We start from the raw sequence: 20218 nt of genomic DNA, 5'->3' as shown, positions 1-20218 counted from the left end.
ATTGTCATAATATTTAATAAATTTGTAAGTTTTATTTCATTATGTATTGTTAGTATTCTTGAAATATATCTAATTCATAAAAATTATTTAGTTATCAAAATAACTGTCTAGAAATTCATATTACTTTCACCCCTTATTTCAAGTCGTCTGTTCTGGAGAGTCACAATGTCACAGTGGGGTCTCTTCTCCGGAAGTTGGCGGCCAAGTGAAAAAGCGAAGCGAATTTGTTTCCAAGTTTTCCGTCAAGGTGGAGTTGTTTTGACGGGGTCTCCCCGATGTTTCGCCCTTGCAGAGAGCCTAGCAAAGCTCCAACAAGCTAGCTAAGCTGTGAAAAAGCGTCAACCGTTCATGGTTAAGAGGATACGGCGTGCGCTGATGCCTGTTTTTGGTTGGTGGGCCATCATGTCCCGTAAGACGAAGTATGTTTTCATCCTGGCGATCCTAGTGGCTGCTATTGTCGGTAAGATCTTTATTATTTTGATCCCTTTAATATCAGTCGCTTGTATGTCTGAATTTTGGTTAGCCGTGTTTCGTTTCTTGAAGCTAAAATGTTGCTATCGCTAGAATTTCAGTCGAAAAATATTTGACTTCCTGGCCATATGTTAATCACAAGTTACATTTGCGTGAATGTTGCCAGCTGACAAAACGTACATAATCTTATGTGTTCCTGGAAAGCAAGGACGTTTATTTTTCTCATTTCTATGTTCTTTGTAAAGAATACTAGTAGTCCTCCATTCGCTCCAAGGTGTTAAATTGTTATTGAAATAATGTTTTTCACACCCCGTTGTGGACAACAACAACAACAATGTTTATCAGTGCAGTCAATGACAGTAGTACAAGTTGCAGATAAGTTAATTATGTTTACACCAGTTAATAGTTTTATGAGTTTGTTAAGGAATTACTTGAGTACATCCTGTACCCGTATATTCTCGAATAAAGTACGCACCCCAATTAAAGTACGCACCCCTGATTTTGGACATGTCTTAGACAGATCTTTGGGACTGAAAGGTAAAACGGAAAAACTCAAATAAAGTACGCACCCCTTCTCCACCAATTTTGAACAGACCTTTAACTGGATAAATTCACATTTATGATGTTTTCCCCAGGTTACTTTGCATGAAATAACCTGCATTTACACTGTCATTGTCTCTATGAACTTGTGAATTGCCTACTGCAAATTATAAAAGTCACTGAGAACTGGTAGATCTAGAAGAAATCAGGAAAAACCAGTTGTACAAGCCAAAGTCACTAACTCAAAAGGATTGTATGCAAATGCCAATCTTATGTAAATCATGTTTAGACAATTTCTTTGTTTCATGTTTAGACAACTACAAGACAACAACAATGTGCATGTTTTGAAACATTACTAGAAGTGTACTTGCTTTATTTTAGGCTTTTTTGACCATTTCTCTGTGCAGTGACCTCAAATAAAGTACGCACCCCAACTTTGGCAACAACTTGTAGCACCTTTTCAATTTTGAAAAGTTAAAAAAGTGCGTACTTTATTCGAGAATATACGGTATGCTTTCTCATAACAAGGATATTTCAGGAATGCAAGGTTATCTGTAATGTAAATGTACCTGGCAGAAATACAAACATGTATAACAAGTTACTGATGTAACATTACATTGTACACGTATGCACAAACATTATGAATATGCCCATACAAAAACTCTGACCATACTATGACACTTATAACCATCCTCTATCATATGCCCTAAAAGCTCTCTAAGGTCACAAATGCTCTCAAACTTTCTCAAAGAAATATTGTAGCATTCTTGGTACACACCTATATGTATGGTGTAAACATCATCAATTAAATATCTTCAAAAGCTGTTTAGTATTTCTTTGTTATTGCCAGAAATCTTGTTTGACAGCTTTCTCTTACTACTATTGTTGGCATCCGTCTGTCTCGGAAGACAATGGTAGGCAGACGGGTTTAAGGCGACCCGTCTGCCTGACCTGCACTTGGGTTTTTAAGGTGAAGGAGGGTTGTGCACGTCCTTCTCCACCCTTACTAAGTACTAGTTGTGTATGTTTCTAATGTGTAACGTTAATGACCAGCAAATTCCAGGATGTTGCAAGTAGCCTTCAGGGAATGTAAACAATAATGTTATATCCGGAGAGAAGCATATGACACAATGAAACATGATGTACAAAATTTATGTATATGCAAAATCTGCAACTCTGTCACAGCGAAATTCTAATCACACATTTCCAGCTTGAATGGACTAGTTAGAAAATATTTCCTGTGAATGCTTCCATGCAGGACTTTTGGCACCAATATTGGTGTCTTTTTCCCAGTAGTATTGAATGTACTGCATTTTGGAAAGTCCTTCCTTTCAAAATGTAGGTCAGGGCTTCCAAACTGCCAACCTGCATAAACAGATTTCCTGTGATCTGTGGTTTTTGGCAACTTCTCAAGGTTGCAGCAGAAAAAGGCCTCATTGTGAAATAGTCCCTCATGTTAACCTCACGTCTTACAGAATAGTAGAAGAGTTGAATAGTTTAGTACAACTGCTGTTTGGAACTCTGGAAGAGTTGAATAGTTAGTACAAGTAGTACAAGTACTGTTTGGAACTACGTGTAACTGATTTTTGTGTGTCTAGGGGATTTTCAAAAGGCTATTCAACTTTCAAGCATGTATGCCGCTGTTGTACATATTCTAGCCTCCTTCACAGCCTTCTACAAGCGCTGGCAGTTATTGTTATGGGGAGCACTGATTCATGATTTTCAACATATGGGTCAGGCATGTTGCAAATGTCATGTCTACGCTCAGTTTATGGTGAGGTGGCCAGGGAGCTGGCAAAAGGAAGCTGTCAGAAAATCTGCACACAGTGTCTCATACAATGAGAACTTAAAAGACAGCATTCATGGCATAAGAACCTGACCCATGTTTATTGTACATTAGTGCATTTATGTTGAAAAATCGCAAATCGGCCGCACCCAAACAATAACCGCCTGAGCACTTGTAAAGAAATTGTACAACAGTGATGTACTTCTGGTATAATCAGATCATTAGGATATGATAATTACGACAAACAAAATACCTATACATATCAGAAGTTACTTATAGTAGATAAACGGTATTTGTACATATTCATAGACACCTACTTATTATGATACTGGATTATAATCTGTTCATAACTTCTGATACAGACTTGGAATGAAAAGAAATGTTGTCAACAAACTGGGTCATCAATAATGTTGTGAGACTGTCGCCGATGCCCTGAGGTTATCAGAGATCTAGGCTGGGTAGGTGGCCTGTGTTTTGGTTTGGATTGTTTCCCAGAAAATGTCTGGAGAGCTGGTCCTCAACCTGACTGGAATTAAGGGACTCCCAAATTGATTTACGTATCAAATACCTACAGTTGGAGAAAGTGTAACTTTCGTTTAAGTTACATTTCGGATGTTGATACAATTGCAGAATTTCCAATAACGTTAATATTGACTCGGTGATACTAGCTAAAATTGATTTTCATATCTATTATATTCCTGCCTAACCGTTCATAAATTGATTTGCATATGTCTGTCTCGCTGTCTCTCGCTCTGTCGGTTTAACGTCCGCTGTTCCCCGTTTTGCGAGGGTTGGATGTTGCGGGATATATTTATAATCCATTAAATATTAACAATATTCCTACCTAACCATTCATGAGAGGAAACCTTAAACCAAGGAGAGGTCTATATCAAAATATGGTTCTTTAATATGTGGTGGGGTCCTTTATATTATAACGTACTTGTATGTACTATGGCAGGTTGTAAACCAATTACAGTATACCTCGTACTTCGTCAATCTGTCATTTTGCAATTACAAGTTCAAGTTTGTTCAGATTTTTCTTACAAATTGCTCTTTTCAAGTGTCATACTAAGCAATTGCAATACAATGTGTTAGACTTAGAGAAGACCGCAGCTGTCGCAACAATTTCTTGCTCTATTCCTAATACTTTGGACTTGAGCCTGAAGAATGCCTGAGAGTAGACTCTGAGTTCAAGCTAGACAATGTTTATGTTGGAAGAGCGTGCAGTTGTCTTTGACAATCAAGAATTCTATTACTCTGAAGGCTTCAGGATGCCGAATGCTATATGAGAGATGCGAGTATAGCTATAGATATACGTTTAACTGTTTTTCTGCTGTATGAATTATATGATCATTCATGATACTGTATTACTATTAGATTTTATGTCTTCACAATCATATGCTTGGGAATATGCAGATTCAAATTATCAAGATACATATACGTTGAAACGTCTGACCGTTTCCAAAATCATATCCAGCTGCTTGAGTAACTGCTTTTTGGCATGTCTTATTACCTGGATGTCTAACCTTCATCGATGCAAGATACATATAGTTGTCATCATGAAGTTGAAAGAAGTCAGATCAAACTTCTCAAAAGTCTCTCTCCGTGTAACACTACATGTTTATGCTTGCATATGTCAGTAACTACTGTAAATGCATTTAGATTCGCGGGGATTTATTTTCGTGGTAGCAGGAAAATAAAGTTTTTGCGGTTGTTTTAAGTTCACGATAGCGCCATAGACTGTATAGCCAGATAATATAAGAGATAAATGTTCGCAGTGGTTTTAAGTTCGCTGTGAAGTGGCCACGCAAAAACCATGAACATAAAACCACCGCGAACATTTCTGCATTTACAGTAGTAAGTGTGCTTGTAATTTCTTCAAAATCCTTCAAATGGCAACATATGTGATCCGTGTTTCTGCAAATCAAACCCTTGCCTTGTAACCTTTTGAAGTATTAATTTACCAAGCAGTACATGTCATACTTTGAGTGTTATTCACTGTATGTCCTTGACATTGAACCATTACATAAATAGAAGTCAACATATATATATACATGTGCGTCATCCACTTTCCAGTGAGTGCCCCCCTCCCCACAGGAGGCCCTGTTTCCTTCACTGTTTCCTTAAGCGGGTGACAAGGCTTACGTGATCTGTGTGGTGGGACCGTAGCCTCCCCTCCTGGCAAAGAATGTAAGTCAGTCTATGGGAAGTTGTAAACACACCACCTTACCCAAACGTTTTGCATCAACGCGACAAGTTATGAGGTGTGGTATTTCTAATTTGTTCCAGAATGCTGCACTGTACAGACCACAAGAACCAGTGATTTGGAAAACTGTTATTAATTTGAAGATCAGGTCTTTGTGATCTAGTAATATCGTCTGAACTGTAGATTTTTTACATGTTTTTAATTATATAACTTTCCGTAGTTTTTTAAATTTCACTTAAAAAAGTTAAACTGTATAGCAGGGCTCGAAATTCATTTTCGGGATTTATAGGTGCACCAAAAATATTTTGGGGGGCACCATGTAAAATAAAGTAGAAAAATACTAGAATGTCAGAAAATTTCAACCTACTTACAAACCTACTAAATTACTGATCTTCTGAGTTTAGATTCTCAACATTGTACTGGAATCGCAACAGAGATACTTGGACATCTTCACAGATGACATCCGAGAATTGTGAGGTCAACTTTTACTGACTCGTAAATCGTAACAAAGTGGTTGCGGAGATCAGCAAGGTTAAGATGAAACAGCAGTTCTTGTCCCCGAAGTTATCATAGTAACTCTTGAAGCAAATAATATCATGGATATGGAAATTTGGCATTCTTCAAGTTCTCCAGAGTTCCAAGCGGAACCCAGTTGGTGCGTGGCACTCAATGTCGACATGATATGGCACACGCACAGTTTTGGAGAGTCAAAACTATCGATGTACCCAAATTCCAACTTCCAATGCTTGACAGTTCCAATTTTGGGTGCACCAAGGTGCACATACATACATACATGCACATACACCCAGTATTTCAAGCCCTGGTATAGGGTGAATACATTAAGAAAATCTACTAGCCTATACCAACTTTTGCTACCTAATCTCCATACAATTTTACTTACAGCACTCCTTTGATATTTCTAAAGTATTCTATTTAGCATATAACTGGACCGATATCTACCAAAATCTGTCCAGGGAAAAATCTCACTGTCATGATTGGGCAGCCCGGCAAGTTAGAAAAAACATTTGCTTGATGGCAACTTTCACTTCGCCTTCGGGCCAATGAACTTTTCTTACCCTGGATCAGTTACTACTACAGGATTCTTTGTGTGAACAGGTGATGTCAGTTTACATATACTGTAGTTATTACAGCTGGGCATTTTACCACTTCCCTCCTCCTCTTCACAACTTTGATGTTTGGTGGTAAAAGTCTGTAAATATTGACATTTCACTTTACAGTATTGCTAGATGTACAGGCTCTTGTATATACATGTAGTATAACTTCAGCCACAAATTCAGTATTGGTCGTGGTATATGTCATTTTCAAAGGTATCAAGAGCTCCGACAATGTTCCAAGTTGACTTTCTGTTCATTTCTTTACATAGTGCATTTAATCCCTATGGTATTGAATGACAACAAGGAGTGTAAATGATTTCTATCATTGCTTCACATAAACATAGAAAAGCTGGGATCTTTGTTTACATCTGGGTACTAAGTTTGTATTAATTGGTACTACCATAAAATAAGGTGACCTCAAATAAATGTGCTTAAAGTTACTGTAATTTCTCACTAGCATCAAGATCTTGTCAAGAATGATATTTTTTTTCTGCACAATTCCTTGCATACACGATTTTGTAGTTCTGCATCAATGTTGTTTGAAGACTGTCGCTACAGATTTCAGGAGAGATACAAAAACATGGCAAAGCACTTAATCCCCAGCCACATGACCCATGCAGGGCATTGCGTGATGCACTGACTGTGTCCTGGGGACCCCTCGGTGTCATCTCGGTGTCAGATAATCTGAAAAACAACCCCTGGTACATGTTCTTTGCTGTACAAGTTTATCACTTGGAGCGACCTTGACGTAAGGTCACATACCTGACTTGACCTTGGGGTACATTTCTAACCCAATTCTACACCATGGTTCTAGCAGTGTAAACAAGTTCAAGGTAGTCTGTCAGGGGTGTAATATAGATGGCATCCGTACAGTCATATATCTTCTTAGTAAGAATTTTACAATACAAAGGTACAATATATTTTTGTACAATCATGTATTGTTATATATCTACAATAACCCTAGTTCACCTTTATCCGTGGGTTAACGTAGGTGTATATACATTGTTTTTAAAAACAATATTTAGGGATTGCGATGTTATCAAAATACTCCATTTTGAAACTGCCATCCGTCGACTTGATATCCCTAGATACCCAGTTTAAAAAAAAAACAATGGATATAGGTTACCTCACAGATAAAGGTAAACTAGTGCTACATATTCATATATTCATTTAGATTATTTGCAGTACAAACTAATATCAGGTGGTCGATACTGGCCTTTGCAATATTCCAAGAATTTTTTCAGCAGTCTTAACTAAACTGTACTTCATTGTGTACCTGCTAGGTGGTGCAGTTGTACTGTTCAAAAGTGTGTTTGGTGCAGTTCTGCTCCTATACACAAGGTGTCCCCAATAGACTCTCCATATCATTTATACACATGAATACTTAAAGTATGACATGCACACAATAAGGCACTACTCTACATTTTGGGTATGTAACACTAACAGTGCTTGTGTTCCGATGCTGGCAGTTGTCAAAATGTGACACTTGAGGCAAAAGAATGTACACAATTTTATAAATTATAAGTTATATCTATCCTATCCTCCTATGACCAAGATCTTGACTGCAGTACATGTAGCTATGTACTGCATGTCCTCGTGACACAATGTACATGTTGATGTCCATATTAACTTTTGTTGTGTTGATGTGTGTTACAGTGACCTGGGGAAGAGCTGGGATCACCAAAGATGACATGGAGAGGTAAGGACCGGAGTGTTGTTGAAAATATTGCCTACAACTTGATAGAAACGGCCTGAAAGACAATATTAGAATTTGACAAAACGTAGCATAGGGACTTGATAAATTGGAAAGGGCTTTACAGTTAACCTTTTTCTTATCGCAATGTCCCCATTCCCAATCTGAAAAGGCAACCTAAGCAATACAAGGTTGTAGAACTTAAATTAACAATGAAGTCAATTTTCGGGCCTTTTTCTAGGTAATAAGTTGAAGCAGCTCTGTTCCATTCCAAACCAGCATACAAGGAGCAAATGTTCGATGAAGCAGTGGCGAAAGTACGATGTGAAGTATAATTTTTGTTGGTTACAAATATTTTACAGAATCCTAGCGCGGCTTGCACGGCTTTGCTCAAAGTATGATATAATGATTTCAATGTGGGAATATAGTGCAATAGATATCAATTTCATACAGATTGCCTAATCCAGATTATTTCTACTTTTAATGCTCTAAGTATTGCTTAGGTTGCCTTTAAAGCTTTGAGTTGGTCCCCTTCTGCCTGGCATGGTTTTCTCATTAGACATGACCTCACACAAGGTCACATTCTAACCCCTGAGTGGAACAGCTGACTTCAGGTAACGTTCTGATTTTTCACAAGGACTTAGGGTATAAACTATTACTTCTTTTACTGGTTGTGAGGTTGGGTGTTGAATCAAAGACTGAACTTATATAACGTTCTGTTAAATATTTCTTTACTAGTAGTTATGTACGTAACATTATATATCATGTCAGCAAGCCGCTGGTGACTGCATAGTAAATGTAGCATTTATCACTAGTACTGTCCAATTTATATAATTGTATACACAAGGTCCGTTGCTACAATATTTGATACTTACATGTTCAAAAAGAATTCAGGAGGACATTACAATTTAACTCCTTTATCATGAATTGATTTTCTGATTGTGTATCGGTTTGTTTGTTTGTTTGTTTGTTTGTTTGTTTGTGCCTTTATTTCAACTCGATATACTCCATCGGCCTGTAACATTTTAGATTTCGTAAATTGGTCAGATATTATCCTATAATACCGGTAGTGTAATTTTTAACTTCATATCGATGAAAAGACATTGAGGCATCGTATATGATCTAATAGACTGAGCCATCAAATTTGCATATATCCTAATTAGAAGACAAGTATAGATTGCAACATACAAAATGTACATTTGTGGTAATGGTAAGTGATATTTCATGTATGTACAGGTATTGTTCATACATGTGTATCATGTGACATTATATGCTATTTTTCCTTCTTAAACCTTAAACTAGCGACTTCTGAACTCTATACTCTCCATTGCCAGCCCCTTGTTGAAATTACCTGACAGTGCCAAGGTATCAGGTGACTCCCCTGCAAGTCTTTACTTGCTAGACACAGTGTAATCCCATCCAGATGATGTATATTTGTGTTAGGATAGAGTGCAGTTATAGGAAGGATTAATTAGGGAGATTTCTTCTTAATAGAGTTATTAAATTAGTAATCATAATGAATTGTGGAGCTAAATGGTCCATGACCCAATTTGGTTGTACATGTAAATGTTACAGTAAAGCATTGACATTTCTTAGAAAAGGTTTTTAAAAAAGAAGAAAGGTGGTACTGGATCTGAAGAGACTGCAATGCCTTGCTCTCCATGGAGGTTCAGCTCTGGCTGGGTTTTTCTATGTGTTTGAACTTTTAGGCATTTTTATCAGGCTTTCTATTTTTACCGTAATGTCTTTACGTCTCACTGTGAATCGAAAAGAAAATGGTACGCGTAACGCATTAGAAATCCCGATATAAACGCCTAAAACACTTATAAAATAGCTGCTGCTGGAGCCGAAATCTTTTTAGAAAGTTTTTTTGTTATGTTGTGTTTCCTGTTTCAGTCCTGAAAAAATTAGGGTCGGTAGGTAGGGGATATCTTTTTTTTTTTGTAATTTTTTTTAGGCTAGCCAAAAATCTAGTGATACATATTACAATACAGTTGAACAAAGGAAACTGAAATGCATGAGGACACTTGTCTTTCGATGTCAAACTTTGATTTTGTGCACAATAGATAGGACAAGCAGACTGTTTTTACTTCAATAGGAAGCAGGCTGAATAAAAATTCTAACTGGAAGCTATGTGACTCTACTGCCCACCCAAAAGAAAGTCTAGGGTTGGCAGGTTTTTCTAGGGAAGGTAGGGAAACAGGAAACACAACATTTTTTTTCCTAGGCCTTACCACCTACTCAGAAAAAGTAGCTCTGGTGCTCAACCCACAGAATGATCATAACAAAACAAATTTCATTGTTAAGGTACAAAACAAGCTTTCAAATTGTTATGCAATGCAGTCTATTTGTAATGAATGGTTTTATGTGCCATACCAGTGCCCCCACCAAGCACAGTTATTCCTATTTACTAGACTAATTCCTAATCATGTGCCCATCAGTGGGCATATAAAATAGGCTCCTGGTTTTAATTTCTATACGCTCCATCTGTCCTTACACTTACATTGTACAGCTGTCTTGACGCGAGAAGTCCAACATGTGCATACTAGTATAGATTGGTCATTGTAGACTTAGTTAGACACCAAGTGTAACTTAACTTTGTCTATGGATTAACCGTATACAAGTAACTAGTTTCCTGGTTTATAGTTGTACGTATCATTCTTTAAAAAAAGTTACTTACAGTCGTATCCACAAATGTGCAAGGTAGCAAGTATGATTTGATAATATGTTAACAGGAAGACCCATTTATTGTCTGAAATACCATATGATAACTTGGTTCATTCAACCTTGATTCAGTCACGTGTGGAAACCTATCCTTGCTGACCTTGCACATCTGGTGTGCTTCAACCCTTTACCTTCCCAGTCTACAAACATGATTTATAGGTGACAGAATGTTTGTAGAATTCCGCCCCTTCCAAGTTCATTCCTGGGTCAAGTTCACCATGCCTGGAGGCCTGGGTACCCGTTTAAGTCTTATGCAAATGTAGCAACCTTGCTACAGACAAACATGAACTTGAGCCGCCCTCCCGAATTTTGTTTGAACTTTTGTTTAAACTTTCATACTTTCATACCTTGAATGTGTTGTAGTACTAGTAGCCTTTTGTGATGTACAACTCCTTATAGGCTGTCCTTAGGGAAATGTTAAAGACAAATATTATGATTAGAGCCATCTCTGTGACCCTCAGCTGTCAATCACAATTCATGGGAAAATTCCACAACTTATCTGTTTCTTTTTTTTAGGAGACATTTGTAACTTTTTGAAGTATTTGAGCTACAGGTCTGGAGTATATTTTGTCCTCTTCTATTAAGACTGACAACAAAAAATAAACACTTGGATAGAGTTTGGCTACTCGTAGTAGAAATAGTTTACATTAAGTGATGCAAGAAGGTCTGCATGGGGGTGTGCTGACAACTTATCACTGAATTCAGAATCCTCTACATACATTTTGTATTCTGGTAAAATCATGGAAGGCAATTACACAAATTTTGGTTGCTTTGTTATATTCAATATTAATAAGATAGTTTTCCCGCAAATTATGAGAAATAAAAAAACAGGCTGCCTAAGCCATGCTGAAAAGTGGCAAGCAGGCCCTTAGGTAACAAATGTTGACAAAACAATTGTGTTCATTGGTGGAGCCAAGGAAGCGAATACCCCGCCCAGTGTTATCTATGCGTACATGACACAGGGAAGCATGCGTGGAGAGACTCTCAGTGCCCAGATGTAAAACATGTGTGATGATATAGCTAAGCTTCCAGACGACAGCCAATAATTGCCTGACTGGTTCCCCACTGAGGTTGCTGGGGTTGGTTGTGATTTGCTGTCGGCACTCCGCCCCCCAGTGACATGGCCTGCCGCTCCCTAACGTTAACGGTTACTCCCTGACGGATACAACAGAGGGAGTCAGCACAGGTGGACCTCTGTGGTGCTGTGTGTGCATTTTTTTCTTTTTTGCCGGTGGACTCACCTGCGAGAACGTACCATGAACGCTCGCGGAACTTTAACCAAGTAACATGCTACTGGTGAAGGCGTTTGTAGCGCTTTGGATGTTCGGCTGCATCACGGGCCTGGTGCTGAACTGGGACTCGCTAACGAACTTGTACCGGGGATGGCACGCGGACGACAAGAATAAATACTACAGGATACTGTTCGAAGATGGGTATGAACTGAGGTAAGTCAGAAAATATCTCCCACGAAACCAGGCTTTAATTTAGTCAAGGACAAACAAAAAATAATGTTTACAACATCCTGGTTGTTTGGAATGCCTGACTTTAACTTTGAAGTATTAAGACTCCTTTCGCATAACCATTTACATAGCCTGGATCTCAGACTGTTTCCAGGGCAAATACAGCCCAACTCCTCAGCTGTAGGTCTAACATACCTGGTATCCAGGCTACCATTTACATTGAGAAGCTCATAACAAGACCCAAAGTTGTCTACCCTTCTTGAACTTATGTTTGCAACTTTTAAGTGCCATTGGATGGAACATGTACTTGTTTGCAGGGGAAAATAATTTCCTATTATTCCATCCCTTACAAGTTTGCTTGCTTTTGTTCTCATTAATTATGTGATTATCAATTAACAGGATTATGAATGGAAAAGACAGTGCCAGCTGTTTGGTCCTGTAATCTTGTATCATATAACATGATTACGTATCCAGATTAGCAAGCTTACCACTAATCAGCTATGTATCGTTGTATGACATCTAAGTTATAACTACAAAACTACAGTATATATTGTATACTGTAGTCTTGCAATATATATATATTAGACATACCTTGTATATGTAGAGAATGCTTTTACAGTACTCGCCTATCCTCACAGCTTAACTACTGTATTGATAAATGAGTTAATGAAAAGACCTGGTTTTGGATTTAATCCTTCAAGCCCCCTATTTGACTACAATCGTGCTTGGATTACAGTGAAAAGTTGTCAAGAATCTTAAGAAAATTTTCGACAAGGCAGAGCAGATCCAGGAGTGATGGGAACTTCGTATGTGTGAGCTCTTCAATCATCATGCTGGTTTTATTGATTTAGACAGTTTATTTGTACTTAAGAGATACCCCAAATAGCAGTTACTCAAACAAGTCAAAGTACCTGGATATGATTTTGGAAACGGTCAGATGTTTCAGGTAACACATACATGTACTGTAAATGCAGAAACTTTCGCGGTGGTTTAATGTCCACGGTTTTCGCGGTGGTTGCTTCACCGCGAACTTAAAACCACCGCGAACATTTTTTCATGGCAGTAAGAGACTACAGTGCATGGTGCAAACTTAAAACAACTGCGAAAAGTCATTTTTCCCGCTACCACGAAATTAAATCCCCACAAACTTAAATCCATTTACAGTATTACCTTTTATCAGTGACACTTAGCAGATGTGGGGAAGAGCAAGTGGTATATTACCCTAACTATGAGTTGATTTACATAGGAAGAAAGACAACTCTTAAGAAATTGTGAGCTGTTGGCACTTTACTTATATAGGCCTGCCTCCCTACTGAGTCTTAAAGTTAAAGACTGTATTTGTTCCTCCCCCTTGACGGTTCACTTCTTAAACTATGAACAAGAATACATTCTTGTCTATTGCACTTTAACCTTTCTTTTATGAGAGATTTTTCTTAACTCAAGACTTTATTCTGTTTAAACGTCTACAGTCCGATGCTCTCTCTATAACTTCAGTCCCATCGTTAAATGTTAGCCCAAAGAAGTTAGTAGTTATCCTTTGGCAACAACAGTGGATCCAAACAAACCGTCACCATGGTGAGATACCAGTAACTGCTGCCAAGAAGGGCACCGATAGTCAAGGCATGCCAAGTCAAATACTTCCTTTATCATGGAAAGATCTTCTTCTTTTTTCAGACATTCTTCTGGATTACGTCTTTCTGGCATCGTTAACTTAATCAGGACCTGCAAGCATTATTTTCTGCCAGTGTTGGCAAATACATTTAACGACTTGTCATAAACTGATAAAGGTACATATTTTTCGTACTTGTATGACTATTACTTAAGGGAGTACTACATGTATAAACTTCAGTTCAGGAGAGAATGTCATTTTCCAGTAGATGAGGTATCAATGAATAAATGATCAACCGACATTTGTAGACTTCCACTTGAACAGTTAATTGTGCAACATGTGTTTTGTAAAACAATTATGATACTCAATAACCCCATACAGACCCTAACCTATGCATTTCCTAATATTAGACACTTCTTCAAAATTCTTCATTGTGAATATTTCGGCTAAGTTGGGGGGAGGGGGGGTCAAAAAGTACACGGAGAAAGCCAATTGTTGATTAAGGTGATTAAAGAACACATATAACAAGACAAGTTTTTCTTATCACCCCGGAAATTATTTTTGTTACCTTCATATAAAAATTTTTGAGGCCTTGTCAGGTACATTGTATTTAGCCATAGGCTGAGATTGTCTCATACACATATGATTAGAGAGTACTTTGGGAGTTTAATAGAATACTGATAACTGATCATGAATTCTTTTAAACTGTGCTAGACCAGTGAGTACTTTATCGTATAATGAATTTGTTATTTAGTAAGGTTACTATCTATGAGAAAATAGCACCCCCTTCTGGAGTTAATCCTTTGAGTTTATCAACATGCCTTTCGATGATACAAGACAGAAAGTTGTAGCCCCAGGGTACCATCCAGGTAGTAGTTACTCCCTATTATAATATTATTGTTCGCTTATGCAACCTGTCTGGAAAACTGCACATTCATCAAACTGTTTGCTGGTAATGTTAGTTAATGAGCAAATTAAGGAATGGGTTCTAGACCACTCGTTCAATGACAACAGGCCCTCCCACAAGCGGACGGAGGGCTTTTCGGGTGTTGGAATGCTGGTCGAATGAAGGCTTGAACCCATTCCTTAATTCACATGTGTAGAGACCAATCAGCTCCCTCGTTGAAAATTTGAATGATTCCTAGTATGGTCAAGGTTCCCAGACGAAACAGCAAAGAGCGACTGTAATCTGTATATAGTGTATGATAAATGTCAGTGCGAGAAGCGACTGTATGATAAACGCTGGAGCCAACTACTTTCCTGATGGTACCCAGGCTAAGAAAGTTGCCGGTAAGATCAAGAACTCCTTTCAAGTACACTTGCATATATCTCTCATCTCCCATTAAAAAGTAACTTCTTTCCTACCCAGCTGCCAACTCTACTTCAAACATCAAACAACATGAACCAGCATCAGGTTTCCCCTCCCCTGCACCCCTGTACTACCTCCCAGGGTCCTCCTTGGTGCCAGATAAATAAACTGGTGAAGTTAGTAGCTTTGAACTTGGCCTGGGTCCCACATGGATGCATGATATGTGACAGAACATGTGGTATGAAGTGACCTTGTCTAGACTCTGGCAACAGTTATGATTCAGACCACATACTTTATCACTCACTGTTACCATAGAGACAGTCATAGACTCCTACTTAACTCCTACCCACTGTATAAGAGAGAAATTATCATAATTATCTTATGATACAATTATACAAAGTACACAATGTCATTTTATCAGTTGTGCTTATTTCAGTTCAGACACCAATGCTTTCAGCATGAAAGCGTTCGCACATGTGTCTAGAAGTATAGAATCACACACAAGTATTTTTACATGCAAGTTTTATGGTCATTGTAAAAAAACTCAAGGTAATATGTAATTAAATTTCAAGAATAGCTTAAGCTAGTATTAAAAAGCACATGATTTTGGTTTTTAATCCAAACCACACACATCATTACATGTATCAATATCTACAGGCCTTGTTCTGATTATAGTCTTGACACTCCAGATTGGCAGTGTAAGATAACTGTGTCTATGACTATAGTGAAGTCCAAGGTTCAAGGTTGAAGCTCGGATCCTGTCACATATCAGGACCTTCCCACAAGTTTGCTCCTCAACCAATGTAGACATCGGAATCCACTCTATTCTAGCTGCAGTGTTCAGACCCTTAGATCCCATCTGAGTTTTATTTTTCATAATTCATTTCTTTGCTAGCGTATACCACTTGAATCTATACTTTAAAGACTAGAAATCAACCTCACCAACCAACTCCCAAGCACAGATGACCTTGCTCAGAACTATCTCCTTAAAGTGTTGTATGGAAAAGTCTGGAGAAGGTTAGCAAGAGGTCATGGTCAGCTACATTTGTATGTGTGACAGGTTTCAGGGTTCAAGGGAACTTAAAGCCTTACATAACACTGACATAGCAGTACATGTATTGGTCCCTTATACAGATTGAGAACCAAGAGGTCATGGGTTCGAATCCATAGATATGCCAGGCCTAGGAAAAAAAATGTTGTGTTTCCTGTTTCCCTACCTACCCTAGAAAAACCTGCCGACCCTAGACTTTTTTTTTGGGCGGGCAGTGGAGTCACATAGCTTCCAGTTAGAATTTTTATTTAGCCTGCTTCCTATTGAAGTAAAACACTGCTTGTCCCATCTAAAGAAGGATAAATGTATCTATCATGCACAAAATTAAAGTTTGACATTGAAAGACAAGTGTCATCATACATTTCAGTTTACTTTGTTCAACTGTATTGTAAATATGTATCACTAGAATTTTGGCCAGCCTAAAAAAAAATACAAGAAAAAAAAAAGATAATCCCTACCTACCGACCCTAATTTTTTCAGGACTGAAACAGGAAACACAACATTTTTTTTCCTAGGCCCCACTAATCTTGTGCCCTTGGGAAAGGCACTTTACACTTCACTCAGGTAGAAATGAGTACCTCAGCTTCAGCACCTCAGATAGGACGTTAAATGGAGTCACGTGTTTGAGGAGAGCCACACCTCAAGCATGTTAAAGAACCCACCACACTTTTAAACAAAGAACAGGGGTCCTTGGTGTGGGGTGGTTCAAAATCTACAGTCCTTAGGCCGCACTTGAAGCAATTACAGTCATATTGAAGTCACCGGCTCACCCAATAGCAGTATTTGATGAGTGGGACCTGCTCATTTGAATAAAGGTTGAGGCTACTGACCCATGAGTTAAAGTAATTATGTGCATACCAACACGTCACCATGTATGACTCATATCTGTTTCCTGTTCCTAAAGGTTACGCAGAGAGGAACTCAGCAGCCAAATCAGAGAGGTGAGTACGTGGAGTTGTACATTTCAGTTAGTTTTAAGTTTTATCATTAAGTTATCTCAGTCAGGATATTGTATTATACTGTTGTTATACTGTTGAAACTTTTGAAAGCTATATAGCTACTTAGTACATGTGTATTGAATGCATTATCTTCACGAGGAAACTATGATTTGTTAACAGCCAAGTTAAACTAGAAAGATTAAAAGGGAGATTGGATCTAAATACAACATGTTTGTATTGTGTAATACAGTATACAAAACAAAATGTGCATAGATTACATGTATATTATAGGGAGTATTTGAACAACTGCCATAGCCAACCTAAAATGGGAGTACAACATTGAAAAAGTCTTTCTGTTGGTAACATCATGGTGGTAAACTTGGAAACAGCCTTTCAAGCCTCAGGGCTATAGAAGATAAACATTGTACATGTACATAATATTGTAATTAAACATGGGCGTGTAGACGTTGTTTACTGACCTTTTGACCCCTTGCCATGTGCTACAACCTTAAGTTACAAATCACATCATGCAAAGATAATTTATTATCATTTACTATACAAAGAATAGACAAAACATTGTGATTGTGTACAATCGTGTACAAAAATACTACAAATTTTAAGTAAAAAATATATATATTTGAAAGGTGTTTTGAGTCAACCCTAACAGTTTTATTCTTTCCCTCTAGGCTTTAGAACCATTGGAGAAAAGACTAGGCAACTTGGAGAAAGGGTATGTTTCTTCAATATATCCAATAATTTATTGTATCTCCAGACCTGAATGTTTAGAGCTGTGTCTTACTAGTAATAATATAATAATAATAACTTCAGCAATCCTTTTTTGTTTGAGCATGCATGGCTATTAATGTATTTTTTTTACTCTATCATGTTCATTAAGACATTTATTAATAAGTTCCATTCACAAATCTGTAGGATACTAAATCATTTAAATGATACACCGCATTATTCATGTATGTAACTGCTATCTGATCCTGATAGTAACATTTAGAACTTGCTGCCCATTTTTTTAATGTCACCATCACACCACAAGAACACATGACAAATTATGTATTAAAAAGAGACACTTTTGATTTTCAGCGATATGTCGAAAGCAGACACGCACAGGTAGATTTTCTTTTCCGTTGACGAGAAATTTTCAGTCAGACATTAACACCTGTCTTCACCTTACATAATTCTTTTATTCACGCACAATAGTGACAGTCCTCTACACCACCACATGCCAACTAACAAAGTCTTTTGAGTGAACTTGTCATGTTGTACTGCAGGGTTGGACAAGTTTTGTAAAATTCACTTGTCCTATCGGGCAAGTACATAGAAAATTTACTTGCCCCTACCAACTTTCCACTTGTCTGGACATTAAATGACAATTTGTTTTCAATTCCATCAATGGAATTCTTTTGTTGTTGGCTCCATTTTTCTTTGTTGACCAGTGCATGATGCTATGACTATGAAAATGTATACTACGTTAACTGAAGGGACTAGCCTAAAGATCAATAGAAAAATAAATAAATATGAAAATCTCTCTTGTGGAAAAATCTTACTTGCCCGATCGCACAAGTGCACTGGGACATGCACTTGCTTGATCAGCACTTTCACCTGCCTTGGACAATCGGGCTAGTGGACATGTCCAACCCTGACTTGTTGTTTAGAATTTCTTTCAATTTTTTTTTTTTTTTTTGTAAATTTTAATCAGGTTGGTTTGATACATTGAACATAGTTGTCAGGTGCTCACTACTGGTAGTACTACACTCCTATCTTAAGCCAAAAATACATTGTACAAATGTACAGGCCTATTATAGCTGCAAATCTTTTTTCCTCAAAGAGTATCTACAATAGGTTTGGATTCCAGGCTGCATTGTTTTTCTAATGCTTACAGACTTGGTGGAGGTATCCTTCAGTGAAGCTGACTAACCAACTTTGCTCTCACTGTATAGTAACATAACATCTCTTATTCCTGCTTGGGAGGTTTGTGTACATGTAAATGTATGTGTCATGTTTGTTAAACTGGATGACTGGACTTACTTACAACATACATTTGTAGGTGTTATAAATGTAATGTAGGATTGTAAGGAAACTAGTCATGTAAAAGTACATATTATACATTGTAGTCACTGAAACCTCAAATCATTTCAATTGGTTAAATTTGATTTGTTTCTTTTATTCTCTTTTCTACACTTTTGTTAGAAAGTGAAGTGCATAATACGCCAAAAAAAACAGATACTCAAGCAACTGGATACTTGTAACGCTAGTCCACCTTTATCCGCGAGGTAACCTTTATCCGTTGTTTAAAAAACTGGGTATTAGGGAAGTCAATGCGATGGACGGTGGTTTTAATTTGGTAAACAAGCTGTATTTACAAAATATTGCACTTTCAAACCACTGTTCATCCACTTGATATCTCTAAATACCCCCTGGTTTGAAAACAGCAAATATACATGTAGGTCACCCCACGGATAAAGGTGAACTTTCGTTATGATTTTGGAAATGGTCAGATATTTCAGATAGCATCCACTGTCTTTCATCAGTGACACTGAAACGTCTGACCATTTCCAGATCATATCCAGTTGCTTCAGTAACAGTTTTTTTGGCATATCTTATTACCTTGATACCTAACCTTCTTCAATGAAGAGCATAATTGGTTTGACAGAACTTTTTTGGGACAACACTAGATAACCAAGACTGAGCAGTGATGCTATCCCTGTTTAGTTTGATTGATGTGACCTTTGTTGACCTTGTCCTGTTCCCCTGCAGCTCGGAAGATTCCAAGTACCCCAAGGTCAAGTTCCTCATGGAGAAGGACAGGAAACGTATCCTGGTAGGTCAAAGGTCTTACATGTATGTACCATCACACCAATGTAGTCAACACACAAGCATTCATCTTGGAAAGCGGTCAAGATGACTTTTTGTGATGTAAAATGTAAGCAGATGGCTTTACATTATACATTGTAATATGATTCATGTCTGTGTTCTTTTCATTCAATATATTTGTTTTTTGCTCAATTTCTTGGGTTATTGTTAGTTACAGTGTACATGTGAATGTATGTGATGTTCAAAAATCCAATGTCTACTGTGTAGCGTACACAGTCCAGCGGCTAGTGGTCTACCTCTGGAACAAGAACCCGTGGTTCAATCCTCGTTGCATTGCTTGCAGTCCTTAAGCCCCCTTTACAAATCAAGAATTTAGCTCGGCCGAGTTGTCGCCGAGCTCTAAAATACGAGGAGGTATGACCCCTGATGCCCTGGAAGGAAACTCTGTAATTTGGTTCCGAGGGAATAGGGGTCATGCCTTTTTCGTAAT

General features: G+C 37.8%; 1 protein-coding gene and 1 long non-coding RNA gene across 2 annotated transcripts; one reads left to right on the top strand and one right to left on the bottom strand.

The window, feature by feature from the left end:
- Positions 1 to 144: 144 nt before the first annotated feature.
- LOC118427432 (UDP-glucuronic acid decarboxylase 1-like) lies at positions 145 to 19735 on the top strand (the record flags this gene model as incomplete). The annotated part of the gene is given in 6 exon segments (XM_035837231.1): positions 145 to 460; positions 7775 to 7817; positions 16869 to 16905; positions 17589 to 17632; positions 17998 to 18024; positions 19672 to 19735. Coding segments are annotated over 6 exon segments (327 nt in total), but the record flags the coding sequence as incomplete, so codon positions are not given.
- Positions 10042 to 11817, bottom strand: LOC118427435. The gene is made up of 2 exons (XR_004832518.1): positions 10923 to 11817; positions 10042 to 10882 (listed from the first exon to the last, which is right to left on the bottom strand). It is a non-coding gene; the product is annotated as an uncharacterized LOC118427435 (long non-coding RNA).
- Positions 19736 to 20218: the final 483 nt, after the last annotated feature.

Source organism: Branchiostoma floridae, chromosome 12 (assembly GCF_000003815.2).
Source record: "Branchiostoma floridae strain S238N-H82 chromosome 12, Bfl_VNyyK, whole genome shotgun sequence".
Lineage (NCBI taxonomy): Eukaryota > Metazoa > Chordata > Leptocardii > Amphioxiformes > Branchiostomatidae > Branchiostoma > Branchiostoma floridae.
The sequence above is the reverse complement of the archived record's forward strand: the minus strand, read 5'-3'. Positions and strand labels throughout refer to the sequence as shown.